Consider the following 26,112-nt stretch of genomic DNA (forward strand, 5'->3'; position numbering starts at 1 on the left):
GGCAGCTGAGACTTACTTCATCACCGGTGATGGAATAACATCATTCACCACAGGTGAGGGAAGTAGGTTTGCTTAGGAGGCCCAGGGTAGGCCTTGTGGTATGCACATTTCTATTTTTTCCACAGATTACAGCTGCTCCCTGCCCCACAACTTCTACCTGGGGCAGCTGCCTCACTCTGTGTAATGGTAGGGCCCGATCTGAGCAGCTGTCAAGTCATCTAACTGGATCACTTGATAGGAGACTGTTTGCTTTTTGGACCATCACCTGGTAGAAAAATGAAGTCGAATCTCTTAGGCTCTGTACACAGCATACATCTGAAGCACATTAAAAGTGCATGGCTTTCCTCCAAAGAATCCTGGGAACCTCACAGAGCTAGTACCCTGAACAAGCTATAGTTCCCATGATTCTTTGGAGGAAGCTTTAAATATACGGGGTGTGTGCAGCCTCAGTTTGCAAGGGGGTGAAAAGAATGTTGTGCCAGAAAGTTCCGGGGCAGTTAGCAGGACAGTTGGGCCACAGACAAGGTGCAAGGAACAGAATGGAGAAGTGGTGAGTTTCAGAAACACAAATATGGCAGTTCTGTAGTACTTTGACAGAAAACAAGGTTTGGCAGTAGAATGGCGGTTAATTTGTCGTGTAAGTTGGTGTAAATAGGCAACAGTGGCCAGTGGTTTAATATGCTTGTTTATATCATTTGAAAGTTTGGGCTAAGGCAGACTTTTAGAAAGTGTTCTAACACGGACATGCATATTCATAACTACCACATACAGTTCTTACTTGGGTCATGAACTTTTCACAGGAGAGGAGAGGAGCTAAGATTGTATAAAATTGCTTGAGTTTTCTGTGCATTTCATGAAATTCACAGGTGGTATCCGTTATGTGTCTCAAAACCACGCCAACTGTCCAGAAGGAATACAGTGGGGAGGAAATGACCCGCTTCAGATGGCACTATGAGATGGGCAGGTGATGGGTGGAGGCAGGAATCAGTGTCTGAATGGTGCTTGCCTTACCTATGTGGGGAGGAAAGTTTGATTTCGGCTTCAGGCAGCAAAATGTATTGAGCCAGCACTGAGAAAGTTTGTCTACCAATAAAAAAATAATATGGGTTGATATATAATGAGTAGAAATGCACTCTGCAGATGTTCAGAGGCACTATTAGCCCTTCACATATTTCCAGTATGGAGTACTGGAATCTGTAAACTGGTTCCGGGATTAAACTCTGGTGAAACGTATCTTAAATTCCAATCAACCCTATGTCCCATCTTGCACAGCTGTGCAAAATCCTAGCCCTTTTTCTTAGGAAAGCATAAGGCAAGCTTCCTTCCTTTGACTCTGCAGAAACAGAAGAACTCAAGAGAGAGAGGGAGAGGGAAAGAAGGCATTGTCAGCACTCTGCTGTATTCCATTCTTGGTGGGGTCAGCTGTCAAGCAGCTAGCTCATGAGTTTTCCTTGAAATGTACACCACTTTGTCAGCCTTCCCTGGACATTTCTGCTTGGAGCTAAATGGTTCCAAAATGCCACCTACCACAAACATATGCCTCGTCTTTCAATACAGTGGTGCCCCGCAAGACGAATGCCTCGCAAGACGGAAAACTCGCTAGACGAAAGAGTTTTCCGTTTTGGAGGTGCTTCGCAAAACAAATTTCCTATGGGCTTGCTTCGCAAGACGACAATGTCTTGCGAGTTCCTGCTGGTTTTTTTCCTCCCCCCCCCTTTTCTAAGCCGCTAAGCCGCTTATCAGCTGATCCGATCAGCAGATAAGCTGCTAAAAGCCGCTAATAGCACTAATCCGCTAATCCGTCAATGGGCTTGCTTCGCAAGACGAAAAAACCGCTAGACAAAGAGAATCACAGAACAGATTCTTTTCGTCTTGCGAGGCACCACTGTATATAGCAAGCATTGGCAGCTACACTTTACACAGCTATCTCCCAACTTCAGGCTCTGTTCCAAAACTGACAAGCTTTATCAGGGACCCAAGTGTGAGGGTGTATTAACTTTCCAGGTCCCCCCCCCTTCTTCACAAACTAGGAGATAAGCAGAACAAAATGACCCTGACACTTTTGCACTCTAAGGGCAAGATCCCAACAGCTTTGGTTTAAGGGCTCTAATGGGCTGTTTCAGCAAATCCAGTTCTTAATGTTGCACACTACCCCGGTCTCTGAGCGGTGCAGGATTCCGGGTGCTTACCCAGGGTTCGTGTTTCCTTTGGAAATGAGGCACAGAGGAGACTGTGGTGTCTTTATGCTATATGGTTTATTTACACATATATTCAATCTGTTCACAGCATTGGCACTCCAAAAGGGTCTTGTTTCTCCCATAGCCGCAGCCTTGAATTCAAACATTGTTCTGTCTCTCTGTCTTCTCACAGCTGGCTGGTTTACTTTTGGCTCACATCACTACAACAATTTAACTCAAAACTCTGGCTTTTTCTGTTAAGGAAGGGGGCTCCACCCACCTGCCATCTCACACCAAACTCCTTAATCCCTCATCACGTCACCAGGACACTATCTTGGGTATTCCAAGAATTAGAAGGCTTGAGTCGCTTTTAACACTTGCTAGATCCAGGGATTAGAGAGGTCTGGCATGCAGCTTAACGCCACCAAACTATTAACATTACTATATAGCTCAGATTCAGCCACACAAGTCAGAAAGGTCACTATAGATTTTTCTATATGCATGCCTGGCTTCTGATAGTGAACACTGAGAGGAAATTATTACCCAGGAATGCTTTTCCTGCTCTTTTACTATAGTGAGAAATGGACAAAGCTTGTTTAATTGGAAGTAAAGTCCACTGACATCAATGCAGCTTACCTTCCACTTAGCAGAGTATGGGGTCAAAGTGATGGTTTGTTTGCAGTGGTATAAGTAGGACTAGTTTAAAGACTGGGTGGGCTTTGGGGCTGCAGTCGTTTTTGGAATTTCCCAGCTGAATATCCTGATCACCACATCGTTGTAAAATCCTTCCTCCTGTTTAAATGACTGTGTGGTGTATTGGCCCTTCAGGCTTGCCGTATCAGGAAGTTGCTGAGTCAGCTGTCAGGCACTATGCTTTCAGTTTCAGTTCTGTATTTCCAAGCAGTGCTTTGCTGTATCTTCTGTCTCCCTAATCTTCTTGTTACTGAAGTCCTTGTTAGTTGCATAGTCTCTGTGTGGCCTTCTCTTACTGGCATGTTTTAGACCTCCTGGACTTCTGTTACTAGTAAAAATGTTTACATTTGCCAGGGCAAATAGCTATACCTCATCCTATCCCAATAATTATTAAGCATTTTATTTTATCCTGGCCTTCAGCCAAAGAAGACTCCAAAGTGGCTTACAAATATTGGTGAGAAGAAAAACCTTGCCCTCAGGCTCGCAATGCTCAGATATGACACAAAAGGAAAAGGACCAGAAGTGTGAGAAGGAAAAAAGCAAGCTCAGGCACTAATTCTTAATTACAGAGATCTGTGGTGAACAGCAGGAATGCAATAAATTTTGAAAGGCACTAAAAGTGGCTGGTCTTTCAACAGAATTAAGAGAGAGGCTGTACAATCACTCTCCATAAGACTACTGAAAACGCTGCTGTGAATGACAGATGATGGTGGTGGTCCATAAAACAAAATTCACCTCAGAGTATTGTCACTGGGGCCGCTATCTCCAATAATGCTGTGAGGATGTCTGTTCCTGATATCCTCTTCCTCAGTCAGCTGTTGCTTTTCTACTTAGCTACATAACAGTAACCTATATACATCTGGAATATGATCAAAGTCCAGGTGACATTCATATTGTGAAAAAGTTTAATTTATACCTATAACCATTACCTATAACCATTACCAGCAATGTAATGATGGAGTTTGAGGTCTGATCTGTACAAGGTAACAAAGATCTGACTTCCACCACCCAAAGCACTAAGAATTCTAGGTCACTATTGCTGAGCAGGGCAAAAATTTGTGGGAAATGTGGCCATTTTGCCATCCTTCCCACTGTTGGAAACATACCTCAGGCAAGCCTTATAGACCTGTTTCTCTTTCCTTACCTATGTGAAACCCAGCAAGACATCACAGGCTAAAGCTGCTCAGCTTGAGTTGCTCTTATGTTTGCAATGACAGCTTTAAATTTAATTGTCTGATTGAATTTCTGTAAGATTTTTGTACATTTTTTATATGAAAGTAAAAAAGTGGAATGTGTAAATCAGCCCGAGCTGAAAATCGTAATGTCTTATGTGTCATTGTGAAAGGAAAATAAAGCGCTTCAGTAAATAAAAAACAATGAAACAGTTGCCATCAATTAGAACTGAAAAGGCAGACACAATTCAGAAGAAAATTAGGACATCAAAGTCAGCCTTAACAAGGTTAATTAAGCTGCCTGAACAAAAATGTGTGTTTATGTTTTTAAAACTGTTGTAAATCTCTTGGAGACCTTTGGGTAATAAGCAACTTAGAAGTCTAATAACTACATAAAAAGATGATCCGAAATACAATAAAATAAAGACAAGAATAGCATCTAAAGCAATACATAAATAGCAGAACAAAAACCAAACACACAGTTCAAGCTCAGTTTAAATGCCTGGGAGAATAAAAAGAATGTTTTTGGCTGGCACACCAAACATAAGCTTCCTTGTGGAGAGAATTTCACAATTGGAGCATCACCACCAAGAAGTCCCTGTCCCTAATTGCCATCCAAGAACTAGATTTGTTCCTTTCTTTTCTTTTTGCATTTTGAGGCACAACGTGCTCGAATGTGCAAGAGCTGGTCTTCTATTACATTATTTGTGTGTCCAGTAAACAGAATAGAACAGAGCGATCTCTTTAGATGAGTACCCATAGTTTCCTGGATCTATTACAGATTAATCCTGAAATGCGGATGCACCCAAATACCATGGAGAAAGCAGCTCTAAGACTAAAATAATATTTGTAACTTTGCAATTATTTTCCCCTTCGCCGCTTCTGCCCCATTTTCCAGTCTTTTCGGGATTAATGTTATCTTCAGTTCAGCAGCTGCTTGTGAAATAGAACCCTACAGGTGCACTATCAGAATTATTACAATACAGTAAACCAACTCCATTTCTTAGCTTCACAAGCACTGTTATGTGGAATGTGTGGATAAGCCGTACCAAATTCCATGTAGGCATTTGACAAGAAGAGCCTTGGACAGTAACCTGTACCTGTACTGAATCTGTAGAGTGCTGTGTGAGGAAACCAACAAGACATAAAAATTATGGAATATTTTACTGATGCACCTTGTCACACCCAACATGGAAAGCTAGCAAGAAAGCAAGCCTAGCTAGTAATATAAAGACTTTCAGGCTCCAACTGTCTATCCACTTCCCTGAGAGTAAGTCCCCATTGAACATCATAGAATTTATTTCTGAGTAGATGTCTGCAAGATTGTACAAGATTGTACATTGTCTTACATGTACTTTCCTTCTAAAGGTGGCTTCCCACATTTCTGTTGATGGGGGCGGGGCGGGCGGGCCCACGTTGTTAGATAACTCTTCTCATGGGGCTCTTTTAGACTAGCAGACAGCTGGGAAGGCCTTTGAGTGCTGGAGAAAGAAAAATGCACTCACCACCCAAGGCTAGCTCACAGGAATAAAGTACCGGTAAACTCAACCTTGCACCTAGCAAAATTCTGAAGAAATCTGAATGTGTCCTGAGAATGAAGAAGACAAAGAGAAGCTGCTCCCCCCCCCCCCCCAAGAAGAAATCATTTGAGAAACTGAATACCAGGTTTTGGCACAGCATTGCTTAAAATCCCCCAGAATGCCCTGGAAAGCTTGAGACACCATTTCCTGTGGGAAACAGACAGAAATTGAAATGATGGCCCTCTGTGCTGGGCAGGGCTGATGAGAGCTGCAGTGCAAAACATCTGGAGAAGACCAATGTGGGGCTGCCAATCTTAGACTAACAGAACTGAGTTTGGTAAAATATATGTATTTCCAGTGCTTGCTTTCTAAAAAAAAAAAAAAAAAAAGTTTAGAGGCACTCTCATCTTCCTACTCATATTGAAATACTGCCCCTCAGTGAGGCCAAACTTAGATTCACAAAACGTTTAGGGGTATGCGTCCCCCCCCCACTGTCTATTTCTAGCTTTTCAATATGCTGAAGACGTAAGTGGCTGGAGGGCTGTTCATAGAAGGCTGCTGCAATGTGACAGTGGAGGCTGGTCCATCAGGGACTCTGACTGTCATTGGCTCTGGCCTCACCTGCACCGGATCGCTCTGTCTTCTAACCTACCAGTCCCAAAGGACACCAGTCACCGCTGGTCAATGGGCAGTGCTCTTTCCGGCTGAGAGCTATGCTACCTTGTATGTTGTTCCCAGGTTGATTGCTGGCGAGGCCTGCAGCTGTTGTGGAAGCTTTGAAAGGCTGTAAAGAAAGAGCAAGCAAGCAAGCAAGCAAAAAGTGGAGATGCCGGAATCTTCCTCCAGCATTGTACAAATCTCTCTGGAGGCATGTGGCTGAGACCTGACAGCTCTGCAGATGTGTAGAGCTACGTGAAAAATGATGCTAATTAAAAACAGAAGGCAGAGCGAAGGGTCAGTGGCACCGTGAAGGCATTAGTAATCAAGAAGGGAGTGCATTTGCCTTCAGTGGTGTTCAAAGCCCCTTACAGGTGGTGTTGCAGAAGAGCGGTTCACTGTTTTAGCCGCAAACGTTCCTATCTCTTGATTTTTTGGGGAGGCCATTTTAAAAGCATCATGCCCTATCTTCTGCACCATCGCTTCAGCTTATACATAGAATATTCTGGTTGCCTCTTTCATAGGTGCAGCATAAAGTTTACAGCATGAGGCCAGATGTTATAATTTCCCTGTGCAGAAAAGCACTTTCCTCAGCACCTGGGAACATCATGAATAAATTGTCAGATGTAACAGTCATAGATTCAGGGTGTGTCTTTTATCAGTGTGCATATACAGTATGCAGGTTTTATGTGGTAGATGAGGTTGGGGGTTGGGGGGAGCCCATTGTGTTCATGCATCTTCCATCATGAAGGTGCTAACAGTTTTTCACGTAGGAAAATAGCAGTGTCCATTACTAATACTGTAGTGTGCTGCGCCAGTGTAGGCAAACAGGAAGCAGTGAAGATAGCAAAGAGGGATAAATGAAGGCAATGAAGTTATGGGGAGCTGTTATGAAAAAATGGTTGGGAAGGCTATGTGACTAGGAATGGGGGATAAATTCAACTTTATTTGCATTTCAATGAGCAACTACCTAATTTGCACTTCTTGAACTAATATGTGAATCGAAACACAGCTGTCCTTTAAAATTCGCAGTTCTGTGAAGTTTGTAATGGAGTTCTACCGCAAAGCAATGTTTAAAAAATGCATGTTCTTGGAAGAATGTGTGCCCAAAACAGCACATACTGGTGAAAATAACATAAGAATGCATATTATTAGTGGACATTCCTTGCAAAAAAAAATTTGTGTACATTAGTAAAAACAGCATACCAAAAAAAAGTGTTTATCAGGAGAAATTTGAACTAAAATGCTGACAAATTTTCTTGAAGGTTATTTTCTTTCTTGACCAGAAATTGCTTCAGCCATGTAGAGAACTAAATTTTAGATGGGAAAATTAGAAACTGGGAGAACGTGAAACTGGCAGATTTGACCCCCTGTATGTGTGACTTGGGTTTTCAGTTATGTCAGTGATGAAGAATCCCATCTTCACACAAAATTGGCCATGCTGATGGGAGCTGGAGTCCGACAGTATCTGGAGGACCAGAGGTTCCCCCATCCCTGAGCTATGTGAAGATTTAATGAGCTCAGGCACTCTTGCTATCACAATTCACATACATATTTTCTGATTCGCTCTGGAAATTCCCTTTACCAACTCCCAACATTGCTGTTCCATTATTAATGAAACGAAATGTTTATGAATGAATGTAACGAGAACTCCATTGTTCAATTACTGCCCTCAGTAACCAGCCAAGTATGTGACCCCTTTTTTGTTAAATTGTTAATTATATAGTTTTGTTAGCATTATCAGTGGTTCTTTTCTGGGCAAAGAGCTCTCTGAAGCAGTCTCCAAGCTGTCAAGCTGGTTACTATTTCTTAAGTAAATCTAGGACCAATTCTGAAATACTAATAAGCCTTTTTAATGAAGTCTCGATGTTCAGAATATGTGGATTATATAGCAGGCTCACCAAATTGGCTGGGGAGCAAAATGGATAATTCATTTAGTGTTCTTCTTGGGTACAGCCCATTGAACTAAATAAGACTTCTGCAGACATCTGATGTGGATTGTGCTTTATTTTCTACAAGAAAACAAGAGCATAAATCCATCAGATTAAAAAAAACACATTAAACACATCATTATTTACAGTAATGTGTCAAATTGTTTTATATTCATTTATATTTATTTATTTTATTAGATTTAATATCCGTTTTCTATTATAAGGTCCCAGGTTGGGTTGCAACGGTAAATATACAATCATAAAACAAATAAAACAGTTACATAGTACATTAACAGAGCAATCCTATTCATGTTTACTCAAAGATAGCAGTCCCACTGTGTTCAGTGAGGCTTTCTGATAAGTGTGTTTAGAAATTCAACCAATGCCAACTATCATTTCAGAAAAGGGGCAATCGAGATTGGTTTGTTACGTTGCAACATATTTTTAACTTGGGAAAAACTTGAAGGTCTATGTTACAAGCTATATTTCTCAACCAATATTTTTAGATTACTGTATTTGCTGTTTCTTTAAGAAACAGTTGTGGGTCGTACCTATGGGACTGCCTCTCCTGGGTTGTCCCACGGAGGACCTTACGGTTTTCAAATAAAAACATTGTGGAGATCCCGGGCCATAGGGAGCCAGGGCTTTTTTGGCCATGGCCCCGATCTGGTGGAACGCTCTGTCACAAGAGACTAGGGCCCTGCGGGACTTGACATCTTTCCGCACTGCCTGCAAGACAGAGCTGTTCCATCAGGCCTTTGGCCAAGGCACAGTCTGACCCCCTCCTTCTGTAACCCTCATAGAACTCTAGCCCAATGGTTGCCATTAATTTGATTCTGAACTGATTTTAGAATGTATTTCAATTAATTGACTGTGATTTTATGTAAACTGTGCTACTTTTACTGTTGTTAGCCGCTCTGAGCCCGGCTTTGGCTGGGGAGGGTGGGATATAGATAAATTATTATTATTATTATTATTATTATTATTATTATTATTAATAATAATAATATTATTATTATTTACACCATGCATGTATATCTCTGGGATGCTACTTTAAACAGCTGTGGCTTCCCCCAAAGAATTCTGGGAGCTGTAGTTTGTTAAGGGTGCTGAGAGTTGTTAGAAGAACCCTGTTGCCCTTCCAGAGCTTTGGTTTCCAGAATGCTTTAACAGGAAACTCTGGGAATTGTAGCTCTGTAAGGGGAACAGGGGTCTCTTAACCACTGCCAAACCACTTAATAAACTACAGCTCCCAGAATTCTTTGTGGGAAGTTTAAAATGGTATCACAATGCTTTGAATGCATGGTGTAAATTTGGCCTTGCTCTCTGTTACTTCAGAGAGCAGAATTATAACCAACGGGCAGAAAGTGCAGGGAAGCAGGTTTTGGCTAAGGATAAAAGAAACTTATTAATGGCAAGAGCAGTTCAGCTGCCTTGGCAAGTCATGGTCTCTTGTTCACAGGAGGTTTTTAAGCAGAGGCTGGGTGCCCTTTCAGGGGTCACTTTAGTTGCAAGACTCCTGCACTGAGTAGGGTATTGGGCTAGATTGCATCTGTGGATCTCTTCCACATATAAATTTCTGTGAGTCTTAATGCCATGTGTGTGTGATCGCATCAAAAATGAAACAAAAGGACTTGTACAGTGGTACCTTGGGTTAAGAACTTAATTCATTCTAGAGGTCCATTCTTAACCTGAAACTGTTCTTAACCTGAGGTACCACTTTAGCTAATGGGGCCTCCCGCTGCCGCCACGCCACAATTTCTGTTCTCATCCTGAAGCAAAGTTCTTAACCCAAGGTACTATTTCTTGGTTAGCGGAGTCTGTAACCTGAAGCATCTGCAACCCAAGGTACCACTGTAGATAAATCTGGAAATAAAAAATGAACAAGATAGAATTCGTAATGCATTGGCCTTGCAATAGGCCCCGGATCCAGAAATACAAGTCAGATTAAAAGAATTCAGATGAAAGACCTTTCTCAGGGAACATCTCCCTGCAGAAGAAGTTGCATGCTCTCTCCCCATGCTCTTCTGGAAAAGCAAGGCTGCGCAGATTCCGCTATGAATACATTAAACTTAGCAGGAACACTTGGAGCAATGTCGACTGTTAGTAATAATGAATGAACAATGAGATTGGAGGGAGAATAAATTGAAATCAACCCACTGGAATGTTTTGTTTAGCCATGCACAAAAATGATACTGAAACTGCACAGAGTAGCTTTTCACACTCCACGCAGAACGCTAAGGGGAGAGCCGGCCTCAGCAAGCTTAGGACCAGGTGACCCGGGAGGCTGTCCCTGTAGGTCATTGTGATGTGTGGGAGAGTTTCTACTAAAGGTCCTCAAGACCACAAGACAGTTACTGGGATCAGGTAACTCAGACCAGGGCTTTTAGTGTGGCTGTCCCTGTTCTGTGGAACAGCATTGCTGTCAAAATACAACAGGCACCCACTATCTGAACTTTATGGAAACAATCAAAGACAATTGTGCTGCGACAAGCTTTCCCAGCTGAATGAATAGGTCGCTGTTGTGGGTTTTTCCTTTAAAAAAATTTCAATTGCTTTTACTTGCTATTTTCTGCACCACTTTAAACTAGGTTCCTTTAGCTGTTTTTATTATATTATGTACTTCACCTTGAGATGAGGATGGCGAGAGCTCCTGGGATAATCTCAGGGTTGTGGGTTCAAGCCCCACATCGGGCAAAAGATTCCTGCATTGCAGGGGGCTGGACTAGATGAGCTTTGTGGACCCTTCCAAATCTGCAGTTCTGTGATTCTATAACCAAAAATGGTTGTTTAATAAGAGAAGCCCTGCTGGATTAGACCAAGGACTCATCTAGTCCAAGAACCTGCTCCCCACACAGGCCAACCATATGCCCCATGGGAAACTAATGAACAGGGCTTGAAGGCAAGTTAGTGACTTTTCCTGCTGTTGTTCCTCATACAGGCTGGGGCTGATGGGAGCTGCAGTCCAAATCATTTGGGGGGCACCAGGTGGCAAAGGCTGTTTAGAGCATTTAACATCTATTCTTGGAGGTTCCATGTAGCCATCGTAGCTACTGATGGGCATATCCTTTGTGAATTAGTCTAGTCTCCCTTCAATGCCATCTAAGCTAGTGGCCTTCAGCACCTCAACTTTTAGCAGCAGATTGTACATCTTGCAAATTTCTTTTAAACATTTTGTCTTACCTGAATCTGCTAGCCAGTTTTGAGTACTATGCATCGTTTTATAAACCTCTTACTATATATCCCTCTATCCTGTTCCCAGAGCTCTTTTTTTTCTTTTTCTTTTGTAAACTAAAATGTTCCAAATGTTTCAGCCATTCTTGGTTTGGAACAGTGTCCCAACCTGAACTGGCTATTCATTTCCGAAGCTTTTTTTCTGCACCTTTCCCAAAGCTATGTTTTTGGGATGGGGTAAGAAGAAATGTACACGGCACTTACAAATATCACTGCACTGTGTATTTATATAAGCACGTTGTAATATAAGTATTGCTATTTTCTGTCCCTTTCCTAATAGTCCCCAGCATTCCTTTTGTATATCATATTAAAGGTAAAGGTACCCCTGCCCGTGTGGGCCAGTCTTGCCAGACTCTAGGGTTGTGCGCTCATCTCACTCTAGAGGCTGGGAGCTAGCGCTGTCCGCAGACACTTCCGGGTCACGTGGCCAGCGTGACGAAGCTGCTCCGGCGAACCGGCACCAGAGCAGCACACGGAACGCCGTTTACCTTCCCGCTATAAAGCGGTACCTATTTATCTACTTGCACTTAAGGGTGCTTTCGAACTGCTAGGTGGGCAGGTGCTGGGACCGAACGACGGGAGCTCACCCCGCCGCGGGGATTTGAACCGCCGACCATGCGATGGGCAAGTCCTAGGCGCTGAGGTTTTACCCACAGCACCACCCTGTATATCATATTAGAATTTGTATTTTGATGGATTCATATGCTGTGGGTTGTAATGTGTATTTGTAACTGAAGTTACAGAACAAGGCCCCCAGTGATTTTTCTGTTGTATTTCAAGGGCATAGCTAGACATTCATACATCTGCTTTGCTGTGCTCTTTGGATGAGCCCAGGTAGTTATCCAAGTGCCCAAAGCCACTGTTTCCCTTTGGTCATTGTCAGATACCCATCCAACCCCCAAATGCCAGTCTTTCCAATTGGCTGTAATTTACTGTGAAGTTACAAAAAAGGTGACAAGTTAGCTTGGGTCCCTGTCCTGTAGATGCTCTTCCTTGGATTCACAATTTTGTTCCTCCTCTTGTTTACTCCCTTGGCGTGGCCATTTTGTGTGTAGTGCCTGATGGAAAAGTGAGGTATACGGTAAATGCTGCTCCCCCTTGTACCTTGGCTGTTTTCTTTGATGCTGTTTACACTCTATAGTGCATATTCTATGGTCATGTATATTCTATGGTCATGTATATTTTATTAAAAACAGCCCTACTGAAGAACAGAACTTTGTTAGTTGTGGATCAAACTTCTTTAAATATAAACTGCAAAAATTCTCAAGGAAATGGTGCGTTTGTAGATTCATTTGCAAATATTCTAGAGTTCTGTGTGTCTGAAATGTAGTTTCAGGGACAGTGTATCACTGAATGCTAGTAGTTGTGCGCTAAGAGCAAGGTAGGACAGCATCTCCAGAAATGGCTGGGTATGTCTGAACCCTGGAGAGCCTCTGCCAGTCAGTGTAGACAATATTGAACTAGGTAGACCAGTGTTTTAGCACTGCCAGCCAGTGCAGACAATAAATACTGAGCTAGATGAGCCAACTCGGTTTAAAGGCAGCTTCTTATGAGGAATATTGCATTTAGCTGGGAACTGTGTTTTTGACCACTACGCTTACTGCATGACCCAGTAGGTTTCTTTTGTTGTTTGGGGCGAGGAACCCACAGCACTTCAGATATTGCTGGAACTCCAACTCCCATCAGCCCGAGCAGCGCTGCCAATGGTCAGCATCTGGTAGCCCGTAGGTTCCCCGCCCTTAAAGTGCAAGTGTGGCGACTTCAGACGTGCAACCAGTAACGGTGAGGGCGCGTGGCCATTACTCCGTTTATTTCCACGCGGCCAGGCAGGTCAGCTGAGCTCGGTCCCAAGCTTCGAGGGGCAAATCTGTGTTCCCACTCCTCCAGCGCCAGTCCCAAACGCAGCTTCTGTTCGAAAACCAAAGTACCCCCGACGGTTGCGTGAACGTGGGGTGTCTTGAAAGCCCCCCACGCGCAACCCAGGGCAGTGGAGAATTTCACCCCTGAGGCACAGACGGAGTCAGAGGCGTGTAAGAGTCTCTCGCCAGGGGACTCAATCCGCTTCCCTCTTGGGAACCGCTGCGAAAGAAAGCGGGAGTCTCAAGCAGCCTAGGACGTCTGGCGAGAGGCGGGCTGCATGCGGGCCAGCGGGGAGCGCCTGAGAGGCCAAGCAGTGGCGGCGGCGCGGGTCGCCTCTCGTCGTCCTTTCCCGCTCCGGCCGGGCGCGTCGTCGCCGTCGAGCTGCTGCTGCTGCTGCTGTGTGGCTTTGGCGCCTTCTTCCCACCCACCTCCCCAGCCTCTTTCCCAGCGGGGCAAACCATTGCAGCGCGCCGAGGAGGTGAGGCACCTGTCAGGCGCTCTTGGCCCGGAGAGACCGAGGGCCGCCCGTGCTGGCCGACGTTCTCCCTCTCTAGGGCCGCCCGGGACCCGCCTGCCTGCCTGGGCGTCCCCCGGAGGCCGAGCGGGCGGCGGGAAGCCCGGCTGGTGGTGGAGCCGAGCGCGGGAACCTTCCTCCCCCCGCCCACCCCGCGCAGCGTCTCAGGCGCCACCGCCGCCTGCAATGGCGTGCAAGAGCCGAGTCGGAGGAGCTTGCTGCTGCCGGGCAGGCTGCGGGCGGCGGCGGCAGCAGCAGTGCCGGGAGGTGGCGGGCCGGTGGACAGCACGGCGGCAGTAGTAGCCGGAGAAGCGGAGGGGAATCGAGAGGCGGCGGGGCTTTTGCAACTCCGACTCTCCCGGGTAAGGTGCCGCGGTGAGCCCCCCCCACCCCCTTTGCAAAACAAAACCTGCCTGTGTGGGGCTCGCTGTGGCTTGACTCCTGCGGCCGGGAGCAGCTTTTGTTTCGGGAGCACCGAAAGTGGGCAGGCTGGCTGGTTCGCTTGCAGGGCTCGTGAGCGCCGTCTTGCTCCCTGCATTCTTACACAGCCGCCGCTCCTGTTGCAAGGTGCTTCCCGGCTCCCGCGTTTCCTGCCTGGGCAGTTTAGCAGCGGGTTTCCCCCCCTTTTTCTGCCCCGGCGGGGACAGAGTTGTGCCTTTTGCGCCACTTTCCTATTGGGAGCGTGAAGGACGTCGCGCTGGGCTGGAGAGAGAAAGGAAACGAAGGAAAGAAGGGGATTCATCGCCACACTTACTAGCTGGCGATATACCACCCCTCCCCGGGTGGGTTTCTTGCACGAGCGACGCCGACACAGCGAAGCGTGGAGGTTGGGGGAAGGTTCTGCACCTCGAGATTGATTATAGACTCTCACCTTCTCTATTATTTGCAAATGACCCTTCCACGCCCCCCCCTCAATTAATTGCATGCTTGGGGACCAGAGAGAGAGAGAGGCGATTTGGAGGCAGGGATGTGGTTCTCTTCCAAGGAAGGGATTGGGGGCATTAATGGCCACATCACAACGTTGCTTAGGAGCAAATAACCGCTTAGTTGTCAAGGCTGGAGAACAGACGCAATATGGGCGCGAGTCTTGTAATCTGTCTCGCAGCCCCGGCAGCGCGTTGACTCGGGCAGGCGGGAGGATGCGGGGGGCGGGAGGCGGAGGCCGGTCGGGGCCGGAGCGAGCCGAGCCAGGTCCACATGTGTGCGTTGCCCGGGTCGGTCGCTTCGGGAGGCTTGCAGCTGCGGTGAAGTTGTAGCGGCGGAGGAGGCGGAAACAGAAGGGCGCTAATGAGAGATTTTGCTCTATTATTAGTCATGTGCTGCTCTTCTGTATTTCTTTAGGGCTGCTTGCTCAGGCTGGAAGCAAAACCCATTTCCTCCTCCTCCTCTATTAAACGACGCCAAGGGACTCTGGTAGCCCCCGTATTCCTCCTTGCGGGAGGGCAGGACGCTCGGGATTCATATAAATTGCCACTTGCCGTACAGATTTTACCGAGATCCAGACTGGGAAATGGACAGATTTAGCCTGCATTGAGGTTTCCTCTTCCCCCTTTCACTGCACCTTTCATGGTTCTTTGTCATGCTGAATATACCCCAAGGGGAACAGGCAAGTCTTTACCATACCAAATTATTTGCTTCCTGCAAGTTCTAAATTTCTGTGCATGTGATTTCTCTGTCCCTCATTTCTCTCTCTCTCTCTCTCTCTCTCTCTCCCCCCCCCCAATCTCAGAGCGAGTTTATTAATTTGTTCATTTGGTGGTGGTGGTGGTGTTTTGAAAATGAAGGCAGCAAAGTGTTGCTGTTTCAGAGGAACGTGTCACTCATGGCTGCATCACACCATTTCACAGTGGTAGAGATATGTGTACCTGGCTCTTCATCATCATTTGAAGGAAACTTTAATGATAAAATACATTGGTATAATGCAGAACTGTTGTACAGTTGAATAGCGTGTATATGCATGTACATACATTGACTATTGGGAAAGAGAGGGATTAGGTCTTGGTCCTACACAGAAGTAATGTCCCCAGTCTCAGTCATGTGATAGCAGAATAATGATTTGTTTATGATAGGAATTTACTTCACTTACTGTTGTCTTCTGCTGTTACTCCATATAATGATCCAGAGGTCTGAGTAATGAAATCCAAAATGGGTTCTAAAAGATGGAGTCCTGATTAACCCTCACTTAAATGAAGTTCTGAAGATACTATAACATTCCATCATGATGTTGTTAAAGCATGAAACAGTTTATTTATTCCATTTATGTTTCTCTTCATTTAAGGAGCTTAGGGTATGTGTCAGTGGGGCTTCCCAGGCAAGTCTCCCATCCACATAACTTCCAAATTCAAATGTGATTCCTTTGAGAGATGGAATTGCATCTGGTGGCTTCATATCATAACCTTCCCCTTTTATAGCCAGCCATATTCTAAAACGGATGTAAATGTTGAATAGGTATGAAGATCTACAAACCCACAGATATGAATCACAATCCTCCTTTGTGTTGCAGGTTACATCAACATTCTTTTGAAAATCATCCAGTTTCCCACTTGTTTTTGTTTTTGCTGGTACCCATATCTGGAGGATTGTCGCCTGCCTATAAGTATGGCCTTGGCAGAATCTAATGTCCTTTAAGCCCCTCATCCACAATCTCAACTGGAGGGTACAGCGGCCACTATGTATGTTGGTTTAACATCCCAAAAATAAACATGATGAAGACAGAGTGTTCAGGGGAAAGATCAAATCTCCGAAGTGCCTCTCCTCACAGGAACGCTTATAGGACTGAGTTCCAAGCATTGAAAAGCACCTTTGACAAGCCTAAGTCAGATGGAGAACAAAAGACTAAAGAAGGAGAGGCTTCTCAGCAAACCAGGGGGAGGAAATATGGATCTAACGTCAACAGGATTAAAAATTTATTCATGCAAATGGGCATGGAGCCCAATGAGAGTGCTGGAGGCATGGCAAAGACCAGAAGTAAAGGTGGACCCCTATCTCCCCAAAGAAGAATTAGGCCAAAGGAGCTTGTGGAGAAGGGAGATGGATCAGTTGTGAAGTTAGAATCTTCCGTTTCAGAAAGGATTAGTAGGTTTGATGCTATGCACGATGGTCCTTCTTACTCCAAGTTTACTGAAACACGGAGATTGTTTGAAAGAAATACTCATGAAACAGGGCATTCAAATCGCTACTCCCCAAAGAAAGAGAGATCTGTTTCTAACAGTGATCTTCAAGATGACTGGTGCAGCTCTAAGTCTAACAGGGGAAGTACAGATTCGCTGGATAGTCTTAGTTCAAGGACAGAGGCTGTTTCTCCAACAGTGAGCCAACTTAGTGCAGTGTTTGAAAATACTGACTCACAACAAAATGTTCTAGAAAAGACGGGAAACAATGAAGAGTATTCTGTAACTGGTCACTATCCACTAAACCTGTCTTCTGTGGACCCAAATCTGTCTTCCAGTGTTGCAAACCTCGACGATTTCAGCCCCATAAAAGATGCCAATGCTTGGCCTCCATCAGCTAAACAAAATGCCAGCTCAGCACCTGTTGAAAACTCTGAGCAGAACAGCAGTAGATCTCCATCAGACAATGAAACTCCCAAAAGCACTTTGCCTTTGTCAAAACCAGGTGGAATACAAAACAAGGATGTCTGCTATGATTCTGTTGATGCCTGTGAAGCGACTAAACAAGAGTCAGTAGATGGACTTGATGAACAAAGTTTTGGTGAGAACTGTACAAGCAATAAGGCAAAAATAGAGCCTGTAGTACCACCTTTGCAGCAAAAAAAGATCTCTGCTGGAGCTGAGACTGCAGAAATATCAGGAAACTTAATAGCTAGTGATGACATCACAGTCAGTGAAGCTTCTCGTTCTGTTGGCTCCCACTGTGAAGATACAAATGGAAAGGAAGAACAGGAAGACTTGAATAACTTTCAGAGTTCTCATGTGTATATGCACTCTGATTACAATGTCTACAGGGTACGATCAAGATATAATTCTGACTGGGGGGAGACGGGAACAGAACAGGATGATCAAGAAGACAGCGATGACAACTGTTATTACGAAGCTGACATGGAATGTTCTGAAATTGTTGGATTGCCAGAAGAAGATGAAATCCCAGCAAGCCGAAAAATTAAGTTTAGTAGTGCTCCAATTAAGGTAAGTTTCACTGGTCTGTTATTCTTTACATTGTTTTTGAGTGGTTGTTTTTGTTCTTTTGTTTTAACTCTTGACACTGTCTCTGGCGAATTTTTTTCTAGTTGCTTCCGGTATTGAATTTGTTTCGTGGCCTTAGGATTCATATTTGGTCCTGACTGGAAAATAAGGATTGATTCAAATCGTTAAGAATCATTCCAAGCTCTAATAACTCTTGTTTGCCCCTTGTATAGTTGTGGCTAACCTGTGTATCAGACATATTTATTGTCACAATATTTAGGCATACTTTCACTCAGAAGAGTTTTATGTGGCTAGAGTAGGTTTGAAATGGTGCTAATCAGCCTGTGTCTGTGATAACTTCTTGTTTTCCCCACAGTAGGGTTTTGCCTCCTGTGGTGGGAAGTGGGTAGCTAGATCTCTTTTGTCACTTAGCAGTGATTCTCCTGTACACTCTTCATGCCTCTGGCAGCCTCAGATTTGGTCTTTGGGATTCCAGTTGCTTATTTCCATATAGTGCTTCTGCAAACATTGTATAATGGCAGCCCCTTCCAACAAGTGTGTTTGTGTGTAATCCTTGACTGCAGGACTGATGGTGAGAACATGTGATAGGGGATTAGATGAATTGCCTATAAAGTCCTAAGTTTTAGAGAACGGCTATGGGGTGGGGAGGGGGAGCTCTTTATAACGTCATATCTCAGGTACCCATTGAGATGATAGGCACTGTATACAAGGGCTCAGGAAGTATTTTTCAACATTAATCATTGCCGTTTTGTCTGTTAACGTGTCTTAAATCACATTTCCCCCCCATGGCACTTCCATCCTGCAGTGTAGGATAACTGAGACTTGCAACACCATATTTCTTAAGCCTAGCTTAGGTACAAATGGTTACTGGCATTTCATTATGGAGGCTTACAATCGGTTTCAGAAATGCCTTCTATAAGAGGGCTGTTGAGATGGTTGTATCAGTCCACAAAGATTCCAACATCTGATTCACATTCATTGGGCAAGTTTAAGGCCCAGTTGATTGTAATCAGGGGCTTGTGCCTTTCCTGGGAATAACTAACATTATGAACATAGTCAGAGTTACATAGCAGCTGACCCCAGGCAGCAGTGTGAAGCCAAATGGGCCAGCTTTCTTGCTGAAATATCCCAGATTAACTAACTCTAAAGCAGTATCAGCTAATCAGAGGCACTGCAGCCATGAGGTACTTGGTCCCTTCTGCTTTCTATATTCCACCATTTGGATAATTGCAAACTGAGTTGGTCTAGCCTAGTGGTGTTGGTGTTGGTATGAGGCAGGAAGAGTCAGTTCCCCTCGAAACAGTTTCTTTCTTCCTTCCTTCCTTCCTTCCTTCCTTCCTTTCTTTCTTTCTTTCTTTCTTTCTTTCTTTCTTTCTTTCTTTCTTTCTTTTCGCCATCCTTTGGATAACCACAAACTGAGCTAGTGAAGTGGATCAGAGACTGAACTGTGAACTAAGAAGACCTCCCAATCAGACTTTTGTCTCTGCTATGAACTCAGTGGGTATCTTTGGAAGCCATTCTCTCTGGGTGCTACAGTTTTGCTTCTCTCCCCCAGGTTGATCTTACCCTCCCTTTGCACCCATTTGTCAAGCATGCTGATTAGGGAACTGGACGTTGTTTTAGTAGGCTCCCCTGCCCCCACCCCCAGCTGTCTCATTTCTTAATTTTAAGAATTTTATGTATTTCATAAATTTAGTCTCCTCAAGGGGTAGTTGCCCAGCACCTCCTAACAAAGTGCTGGAATGGTATTCATTATGTCCTGGAATACAGTATTTGTTTTTTTTGAAAGTCATGTTTCTGAGAGCCCTGTTACTGAGAAAACCCCACCCACTTTCCTGATTTTTAGGAAGCAACTCCTTCCTTCCTTTTGCAGTGTCTTTCCTTGCAAGTTGAAGCTCGGGGTAAACATTGCGTTAGAGGACCTTGATATATAAATGTGATTGTGTTGTATTATCTTATGGGAGAAATCTCTCATTGGGTTCTATCTAGCAGCTTGACAATTCCACGGGCAATGTTTTAAACCCAGGTAATCGATCCTGTTTCACACATCACACGTGTTTAGATATGTGCCTTCTACCTGAATAATCAAACAGGAATAGCAACTATCTCTGACGTAAGAATTGCATTTATGTTATATTAGTTGAATCATTGAAAACCAGTAAATATTACTTTAAAAAAAATGAAAGCATTAAGCAGAGAAAAACCTAATTTGAAATTGAGGTAGTGTCAGTCTTTGTGCTAGATTGGAAATTATATAGGTATCTCTGATCATGAACTACTTTTTTTAATGAAATTGACTGACTGCTACCGTTTAGCAACAGTTGACAAAGGCACTCATGAGTGTTGTCACTGGCATATGTGTGTGTTTTAAAAAACCTGGTACTGAGGCTGAGAAGGCAAGGCATCCCACTGCTTGACAAGAGTCTCTGAAGCTCATCACAACAGGGGTGAGCCCCTGCCCTCCGTCCCTCCCTCCCTTCCTGTACTGGAGCTGGGGAGGAAAAGTGGCACTTTCCTCCCACGGTTGTGCTGGGGTTCAGAGAAATGGTGTGATGTCACAAATAAGACTTTCCCCACTTGATGAATTCAGTGACCAAGGCTTGCTCAAATGCGTGGCATATAGTGAAAGTTACTTTGCAACCCATTTGTGATGGCATAGCTGGCTTTTGTTAAAGCTGTGCAAAATCTGCAAATGAAATGTTAGGTTTGTACAGAACTGTACAGAACAAAATGTGTAAATAGGTTCACTTGTTCAGATTTTAATTTAAAATTCCCCCCAATACTCTTGACATTTTATGAAATGCTGTGTAAGTGTTGTAACAGTTTTTCATTTGCTCCCACCACAAATATTTATGGATACACCACTAAAATATTTAAAAGTTGGGGGCAGGTGTGGTGGTAGTATCTAGTTGATGCTGTGACCAGGGAATAGACGGGGCGGGGGGATGCCAGTGACAATGTCATATTGCCTTGCATAAGTAAATTGGCCTGGAAACCAGGAGTTCTCAAGCAAAGCTGAAAATTATAGAGTAAGAGGTAACCCATATGCCAGGTTGTGGGTTTTTTTTAAGGTGTTAGAGACTGTTCTGCATGCCAGATTGGGCTGAGAGATAACGAGGTCGTTGTAATGGCTGCTGGCCATGATGACTGTGTTCTGCCTCCACTATCAGAAACATCGTATCTCTGAATACCAGTTGCTGGGGATCACTGGTGGGCAGAGTGCTCATGTCCTGGTTGCAGGCTTCCCATAGGCATCCGGGCAGCCACTATGAGAAAAGGATGCTGGAATAGATGGGCCATTGGCCTAGTCCAGTAGGCTTAGCCCATGTTCCCATGTATTAAAATGAGGGCTATGAGACAGAGTAGCCACATGACCTGGAAGCTGTACGCCGGCTCCCTCAGCCAATAAAGCGAGATGAACACCGCAACCCCAGAGTCAGCCACAACTGGACCTAATGGTCAGGGGTCCCTTTACCTTTTACCTTTACTGAGACAGAGTATGTTGGTTTGAGCCTCTTGGAGAAAAGGTGTGGGATATGCATGTAATAAATAAACATAGAGAAGAAAAGGTCCTCGAGAGGGTCTCTTACTCAGCTCCTAGTATTCATGGTCTGTTTCTCAGCTTTTGTAAATCAGAAAAGCTAACAAAGAAATAAGATCCAAAGTAGCCTGGCAACCCAGGGGCATTCTTTGTAGGTTTAAACTGGTGAATCCTGCACGGATGAATTTATAACCAGGTCTGCTATAACTTAGTCCATCTTTTCCTGACACACGTTTTATTGGTATAACCATTACTTCAGTTAGGAAAACCACAATTCCTAACTATGGAAAACCGTATCTGGTAATATCAGTTACAGCTGCAAAAATCGTTTATCCAGCTGCAGTAATCATTTATCCACTAAGTAATTGAGGAACAATTGACAAACTGTAATCTAAAGAGTCAGGTGACAGAGTTGATGAAGGGAGTCGCTGGAAAGAAATTAAGCTAGACAAACAAACCCTCTCAAACAATTGCTGTTTTATTCAACAATACCAATTTGCATATTATTGAAAATAACTTGATCAGCAGATGAGAAATTATCATTCCTATATTAAATTGTGTGCATCTGTCACAGCCAGAAGTGAGAGCCACAGATTTAATGTGTTGGTAGCGATTATCACATAAAATCCACAAAAGGCATATATGAAGTACAACACTTCAGGAATGACTAACACTTTTGGGGTAAGATAAAAACAGAACACTTGACCATCAAGCATTTGAATGTGGAGAAGCTAGTATTGCTTGATTTTCACCTTGACTGCAAAAATACGTACATGTTGTGAGTGTGCATTTCTTTAATCAATGTAATGGTAACTTTTGCACCGATATACACAATGAGTCTCTAACTGCAGTTTGCTAGAACCAGGAGGGAAAGAACTCCCACCCTCCTTTGCCTTTGATGGGAAATGAGTCAGTCTATTGTCCTTTTAAACTTTTGTTCCGTCTTTAAACTCCTGCAGCTAATGCAGCAGTCACCAGTGGAAAATTCTGTGCTAAGCTGCTTTTACTTGAGAGAGAGTTGTGGCCTTAACTATTTTGGTCTTGCAGCTTCCTCTACTACTGTGCAGTGCTGTGGCGATACAAAGGGGCAAGAGTTGTACTGGGGAAGGGGACCAAATAACTTGCGACTCCTCTCTAGCCCAACTGTCATGTTTTGTTTTGTTATTGTTTTAACAATATAAAAGAAGATATAAGAAGAAAGGGAGGAACCACGTGAAGGGAAAAGATGAAGAATAACAATGCTGGTTGTTATTTTTTCCCTGGCTTTCCTAGTACCTGCAGCACATCCTGTGATTAGCCTGGCCCTGAGAGTACAATTTCCCAGCTCATTTTGGAATGGCCAGTGTGTACTTTGATTAAAACAAATAAATAAATGCAAATCTTAGCTCTCGGGCAATCCCCAAGAAAAACAGAATTGCAAGTGCTGTATCAAATTATGCAGATTTGCACAGTATCTCTTAATTTGTCTGACTGTTTTGTATAATTTAATCTAGTTTTTACCAGCCATGGAGAAAAGGTAAGAAACTATGCGTGACACTTAGGTTTTTGCTCTCCATCTCTGGAAACCTTATTCGGGCACTGCTGACTCTGAATTTGGGATCTGTAAGGCTCTCAGAATGCTGACTTTTGCTCTGTAGATGTGATGTGGGACCTTGCCAGTCCCTTGACCTGTTTAAGCTATGCCTCCACCTCTGCTCAACCTGAATATCTGTCATTGCACATACTAAAAAAGAAAAAGAAAAGGCTGCCCCATCAGTACAATATGGATGCTGGATGCTGGAGGTACTGTAGTGTCTGTGTGTATGTGCATAAACCCCCAGCTTTTATGTGAACGGGCTGTAGGCTACTGTTCTAAGGCAAGAGTCACATCTGTTGCTGCACCAACTTTTGCCTCTGACCCCACTTACCACTAGTATATGGGCCCCAGAAGGTTTTCCACATGAGAATGCAGCCCTCAGATTCCTACAGCCCCACTCCACACACAGCCAGTGTTCTCTTGATGGTCTTTTACAAAGAACATAAAAACTGTGATTTCCACACATGTATGTTTCTCTGTGAAATAAAACAGACCAAGCAACCTTGATAAGAGTTCCTGGAATGTCAGCTGTGCCAAGTTGCTTTTTCCTATTGTTGTTTTAAACAAATTCCTATTTTTAAAGAGAACAACAACAACAAAAAGCATTTCAGTGTATATTTAACGTAACATAAGATCACATCATATTTTTATACAGTATATCCCCCCCTTTTAATCTAGTATAAATATATCACAAGAAGTTAACAATAGGCCAACAGCACAAGTATCTGTGTTGTTGATGGACTACAACAATCATCCCTGACCATCAGGTTCCTCGTTCCTGGATTTTATGCAGTTTATTTAACTACACACATGTGATGGAGTTCAATAACACTTGGATGGCCAGGTGTGTGTAGCTGAATAAACTGCATAAAATCCACCAGAGCATGTGAAGACCAAATTCAATATAAGGGGAAATGTGTGAATATATCTCCCAATGTCTCCTCCTCATCCCAAGTTTTGCTAATTGCAGGATTTGGTTTGGGTTTGAGGAGGTCTGTAGTTGTGAAGTTCTAACCTTCTTCCCATTGCAACCTCGATCAAAATTGCCTTCACTAGAGGTGCTATTGGCTGTAGAGGGGAGAACATACAAGCATAATAACTTGTATATTGCCTCCCCTACAGCTAATATTGTGGGTGTGTAGGTGTGGATTGGAGTGGTGGCATAAAAAAGAAAAAAAAGTATGTTTTTAAAGTATGATTTGACATGTGATATGTTTTTTTGTCCATGTCTACATTAACCTTTTCCTTACTGTTGGAAAAAATGTGGACAGGCACACATCTTTATCCTGTGCTACTACTGAGCTCCTGTTGCTCAGTCCCTGCTCCTGCCAACCTAGCAGTTCGAAAGCACGTCAAAAGTGCAAGTAGATAAATAGGTACCGCTTGGCAGGAAGGTAAACAGCATTTCTGTGTGCTGCTCTGGTTTGCCAGAAGCAGCTTAGTCATGCTGGACGCATGACCCGGAAGCTGTACACCGGCTCCCTCGGCCAATAAAGCGAGATGAGCACCGCAACCCCAGAGTCAGCCACGACTGGACCTAATGGTCAGGGGTCCCTTTACCTTTACCTTATTCTTTCAATATCCCCCCCCGCCAGCATTTTCATTCCCCACCCCCAATAAACTCCTATAATGATAGAGAACATTAATGCAGTTAATTGCACACAACTTAAAGAATAGCTGAAGGCAGAGCCAATTTAAATTTCTAAAAGTGTCTAATAGCAATTCATGATTTGCTTGAGATTATATGAAGAAGTTGCAAGATTTTTTTTACTAGCTCTGTGCTTAAAAGGATTAAGATGGATGATTAGGGATGTAAACTGAGGGGGAGAGAAGATGCTCTTCAAAGGCTTATAAGCTTGAAACATGCTGAGGTAGAAAATAGACCTATTGTGCCTATTCTTAAAACAGTAGGTTCAGGAATAGATTGTTCTTCTGCAACCCCCTGTTACTAAGTGCCACATTAGACTGCCACTTACCATGTGAATACTTCCAAGTGAGGTATGTAAACCTAGGGGTTCTTCACTGTACTTAACTATCTCATTACGTGGTCATACGGGTCCTTGCATTTTGTCATCTAGCACCAAGAGTCTGTTCATATAGTAACCAGAATGCCAGTGTAGAATCTATCAATGCCATACCAAATCTGGCATCCAAAACTAATTTCCAGCTCTGCTATCATGGCCCCTTCCTCCCCCCCCCCAATACAGTAAAGCTCTTTGCTTTACTGGGGACCCATGAGTTCTAATTACTGCTAGGTAAAAAGGTAAAGGTACCCCTGATCGTTAGGTCCAGTGGTGGATGGATCTGGAGTTGCGGCGCTCATCTCGCTCTATAGGCCGAGGGAGCTGGGATTTGTCTGCAGACAGTTTTCCCGGGTCATGTGGCCAGCATGACTAAGTCGCTTCTGGCGAACCAGAGCAGCGCACAGAAATGCCGTTTACCTTCCCGCCGGATCAATGCCTATTTATCTACTTGCACTTTGACGTGCTTTCAAACTGCTAGGTTGGCAGGAGCTGGGACCGAGCAACGGGAGCTCACCCCGTGGCGGGGATTCGAACCGCTGACCTTCTGGTCGGCAAGCCCTAGGCTCAGTGGTTTAGACCACAGCGCCACCAGCGTCCCCTGTAAGTTGTTTTAGGTCACAAGTAAATTGAAACTATATTATTACTAGTAGTAATAGTACAAGAGAGCTTAGGTAGAGTTAATGAGTATACATCCTACCACTACTAGGCAGTAGATCCAGTGCCCCACATCAGTTTCCTAGAGAGAGGCACCCCCCAAATTACTTTTAGCTTAATAGCAATGTCTCAGCTCTGTGTACACCGCACAGTTGCTTATTGTTGAGTCTGGGTCCCTGTGTCTTCTTTCTAGAAGGCATGTGGAGCAGAAAACAGTATCATGCTTGAAAGTCTTTACTCCAATACATGATTTCTGTACTTTAGTGTTGTGTTTTTAGCATTCTGGAAGCATAAGGGCTATTTTTAAAGCCCTGCAGGAGGGTTTTGTGGTTTTTTTACACCAGAAAAACTGCAGTGAGTGACACTGAAGATCTTTACACTTCTCTTTACAGTTAT

At 44.0% G+C, this 26,112-nt stretch overlaps 1 protein-coding gene across 30 annotated transcripts in view; it reads left to right on the plus strand.

The window, feature by feature from the left end:
* Window positions 1-26,112, plus strand: part of PPP1R9A (protein phosphatase 1 regulatory subunit 9A) — a 148,536-nt gene that overhangs the window by 3,923 nt on the left and 118,501 nt on the right. For 8 of the 30 annotated variants that reach the window (XM_083469032.1, XM_083469012.1, XM_083469019.1 and 5 more), the window contains exon 2: window positions 16,262-17,903. In XM_083469032.1, the coding sequence (XP_083325158.1) occupies window positions 16,461-17,903 (1,443 nt within the window). In that variant the 5' untranslated portion in view covers window positions 16,262-16,460. Of the gene's footprint in view, window positions 1-470; window positions 551-13,426; window positions 14,121-14,382; window positions 14,541-15,099; window positions 15,365-16,261; window positions 17,904-26,112 lie in introns of those variants that run through there. The other 22 variants (XR_014518026.1, XM_083469027.1, XM_083469010.1 and 19 more) reach the window with 14 other exon arrangements.

Source organism: Podarcis liolepis, assembly GCF_965112155.1.
Source record: "Podarcis liolepis genome assembly, chromosome: 12".
Taxonomy (NCBI): Eukaryota; Metazoa; Chordata; class Lepidosauria; order Squamata; family Lacertidae; genus Podarcis; species Podarcis liolepis.